The sequence below is a fragment of the Vitis riparia genome, chromosome 17 (genome assembly GCF_004353265.1).
Source record: "Vitis riparia cultivar Riparia Gloire de Montpellier isolate 1030 chromosome 17, EGFV_Vit.rip_1.0, whole genome shotgun sequence".
In the NCBI taxonomy this organism is placed as follows: domain Eukaryota; kingdom Viridiplantae; phylum Streptophyta; class Magnoliopsida; order Vitales; family Vitaceae; genus Vitis; species Vitis riparia.
The window spans coordinates 13365113-13368407 of NC_048447.1; the positions used below are offsets into that span (position 1 = coordinate 13365113).

Below are 3295 nucleotides of genomic sequence, written 5' to 3' on the forward strand. Positions count from 1 at the left end.
ATAGTGGTCTTTACTTAATTCCATCAAAATATTGGCTATTTAAGAGAGTTCCCATTTACGCTTAAGCTTCATTTGGGATGACTTCCTATTTTTAGCTGCAAAAGTTCGAGCCAAAGTTATAATTTTTAAAGGATAATATTATTGATATTGCAAAATTTTTATTAAACATAAAACAAATAAGTCAAAATACAACTTACACCAAAAGTAATATTTTCTTAGCTCGTATATTAAGTTATTTTTTTAAGTCGTAAGGTTTTTTTGAATAAAATTAGTCAAACACGTATAAAAACTCTAATTTAGCTTAAAAAAAAGGTTTTAGCTTCCTAGAAGTTAATCTAAATAAGGTCTTAATGAACCAAACTTAAATAAGAATCATCAAAATAATAAGAAACCCGAAAATTTTAAGTAAACAATAATTAAAGAAGAATTTGCCTATTCTCACAAGAACATTCTTAGACCTAGACTCATCTTATTTTATTCCTATCCTCCCTATTAAATGCAGATTAATATGTAGATAAGTAGAAACAACTTTTAATTAATTGATCTACTAGGCCTCCTTACTCTAATTATAGAGTGGAGCAGCCCCTTCAATTTTGAAAAAGTTGGGCCTTGTAACAGCTAATAACAATATCCAGTCATGCACGTATGCCAGGCTCTCTGGATATAGAATAATAATTGGTTCCACCGAAAGAGGGGTTCATAAGGCAAAAGCCAAAGCAAAGAATAGTACCTTTCCTCTCCAAACCCAATAGGCCACCAACCATATTTGACACCACCAAAGAATTAAGTTTAGAATAATTCAGATTGAACGGTTGCAGAAGAAATGAAAAGCTATATGAATTTGAATGCTTTGAAAGAGGTTCACTTCATCAAAGTTCTCTCTTTATACCACTTTATATATACAAAGACTCCGTCTATCGCCATCACAGTGATCCAATATTGGGCTTGTTCTTCTATCTATTTCACATATACATTAATTAGTTCATCAATGGCAAGCGTTGAAGGGGCAAAAGAGGGGAAGACGAGGAGGAACTCTTCCGATCACCTGTCGTTCCAAGATATTGTTCCATCTTCTGGTTGGAGTGAGGATGAAAAATGTCATTATCTCCTTGTTGATCTTCCTGGTATTGAATTTTCATCTTCTTACATGCATTTCAGTGTTATGTGTTGAGCTTAATTTATGGTTTGATATCTATATATATATATAAAGTTTAATCACTACAATTACAAAACTTAAAGCTTGCATGGAAACAAATGCATTCTCTGTGATTATAAATATGGAAAAGTAGAGACTTTAACTTTTGTCTCTCTTATATTAAGGTTTCAAGAGGGAGGAGGTGAAGCTTCAAGTTGATTATCAGACCAACCAACTGATGGCCAGTGGAGAAAGGCGGGTAAGTGAATTAAAATACATCCGGTTTAAACAGACCTTTAAACTGCCAAACAATTCAGATATCGAAAAGATCACTGGAAAATTTGAAGGCGAAATTCTCTATGTAATTGTCCCTAAAGTCAAGGAACAGAAGGAAGAACCTAAGGAGGAGAAAGGGACTGCCAGCACCGTTGCAGAAGAGAATGTGAATGAGAAGCCCAACAATGGTGATGACAAACAAGGTGAGAATATAGATGGGGAGAGAAACAAACAGTGTGAAGGTGTGGATAAAGTGTTCAAAGAGAAATTAGGGCATGATGCTGGTCTATTGGAATGCGTGATATCAAAGTTGAGAAAGAACAAGGGGATTGTTATGACAGCCATCTTAGCATTTTCTTTGGGGGTGTTTATCACTCGAAAATTTGAATCAGGTGGGGAATGAGGAAGTTGTGTTCTACCTGCATCTTTGTTTATAATGTGTTCTTATCCCATGATTATGCTTCTCAGTATAGTATATGTTCACATTGGCATGACATATGCCCATGTACAGAATAAAAGTGCTTCATATTGTTTGTATTTTTTTTCTAATCCTAGGTTTTTAAGGTCTTTGAATCTTCCTAGCCCGCGATTCTTGAAATGTTGGGGAAAAAAGAGAGATACAGGACATTCCCTCAAAGGAAAACTCAGGCTTGGTTTTCCCTTGCCAAACAAATAATGGAAAGTTTGTCTCACAAAACCAAGGGACAGAGCCAGGCTGCAACTAGTTCACTATAGTTGTATGTATATATAACAGAACATGATAATTCATGATTAAAAAGAATGGAGGAATATAGCTAAAGCTCAAAATTTTCCATTCTGAATCATAAAGATGAGGAGCCTTTTATTGTCAACAGAAGATGAATAATACATCAGCAACATACATATAAAAGCACTCAGATGTATGGTGATCGAAAATTGAAGGACACAAAGCCCCCAAGTTATAGGTTTTAATTTTCAAGAACTGCAATAGCCAACCTTTTAACATGGTAAATTGAGCTGGAGAAACTGAAGAATCCCTAATAGATCGAGGAAGAAGAGCTTGTAGCAGAACTGAATAGATTGGACTTGTCAAATGATCTTAAATTGTAGGAATTGCTCATAAGTACATTAGAAACTAGCTAGTTGCTCTTATAAATAAAGCTCAGTTAAATGCCAATGGACAATTTAGCTACAAATCTTTATTTTTTAAACCAGGCTACTAGACAGAAAAATTGGATCCTCCAACAATTTATGCCACCCTTGAAGTACAATTCTATTAACACAATCATAACTAGGTAAACTAGTCGTATGCCCATACTCAGACGGCATCAGTAAGCTTCAGTAGTGAGTTTGTCTGATCGTTGTCACACCCAAAAATATGCCAAAACATGTGGGACATCCAAGCAAAAATCACTTTGTAACAGGATCAGATTCTATAAGCAGTATAGTTCACCACTCCACAAAAGGACACCAAATCAACCTATAGATGACGCGGGAACGAGAAGCTTCTTTGGAATATGCATGCCCAAAAGTGATGATGTGTGTACAATGTATCCTTAGGAGAAAGGGGAGGTTTCACACAAGTGTAAATCTTCTTTATTTTAACCAGTGATGGATACTACTTGCTGCATATGTCAAGAGGAGGCCTTCAGGCCTTCGTTTCTATCCTGTGTAGAGGAAGGGAAAAGTCTAGATTGGGAGATTTTTTTTTTCCTTTTTTAGACTTGTTTTGTTACGGAAAAAGATGGGGGGATACAATAGAAGAGATGTTATATGATCCAATTGGGTTGTCCAAATTCGTTATAAGAATCACAGTAAAAGGATGGATAGAGAATATCGTTCTCTAATTCAAAAAATAAAATAAAATAACCATTCATTACAGCATAAATGACCCTTTCTACACAT

The 3295-nt window shown here is 35.1% G+C and overlaps 1 protein-coding gene across 1 annotated transcript; it reads left to right on the top strand.

Annotated features, from left to right (window-relative positions):
• The first annotated feature begins 821 nt into the window (after positions 1–821).
• Positions 822–1960, top strand: LOC117904920. Its single transcript, XM_034817740.1, has 2 exons — positions 822–1124; positions 1321–1960. Exons 1-2 carry the CDS (start codon positions 824–826, stop codon positions 1812–1814), a joined length of 795 nt encoding a protein of 264 aa, XP_034673631.1. The 5' UTR covers positions 822–823; the 3' UTR covers positions 1815–1960.
• Positions 1961–3295: the final 1335 nt, after the last annotated feature.

Bases quoted from the DNA above. Each gene is read 5' to 3' on its own strand.
- LOC117904920 (XM_034817740.1), top strand. From the start codon at position 824: ATGAAAAGCTATATGAATTTGAATGCTTTGAAAGAGGTTCACTTCATC. The intron at 1,125-1,320 runs GTATTGAATTTT...TCTTATATTAAG, and splicing joins TCTCCTTGTTGATCTTCCTG to GTTTCAAGAGGGAGGAGGTG.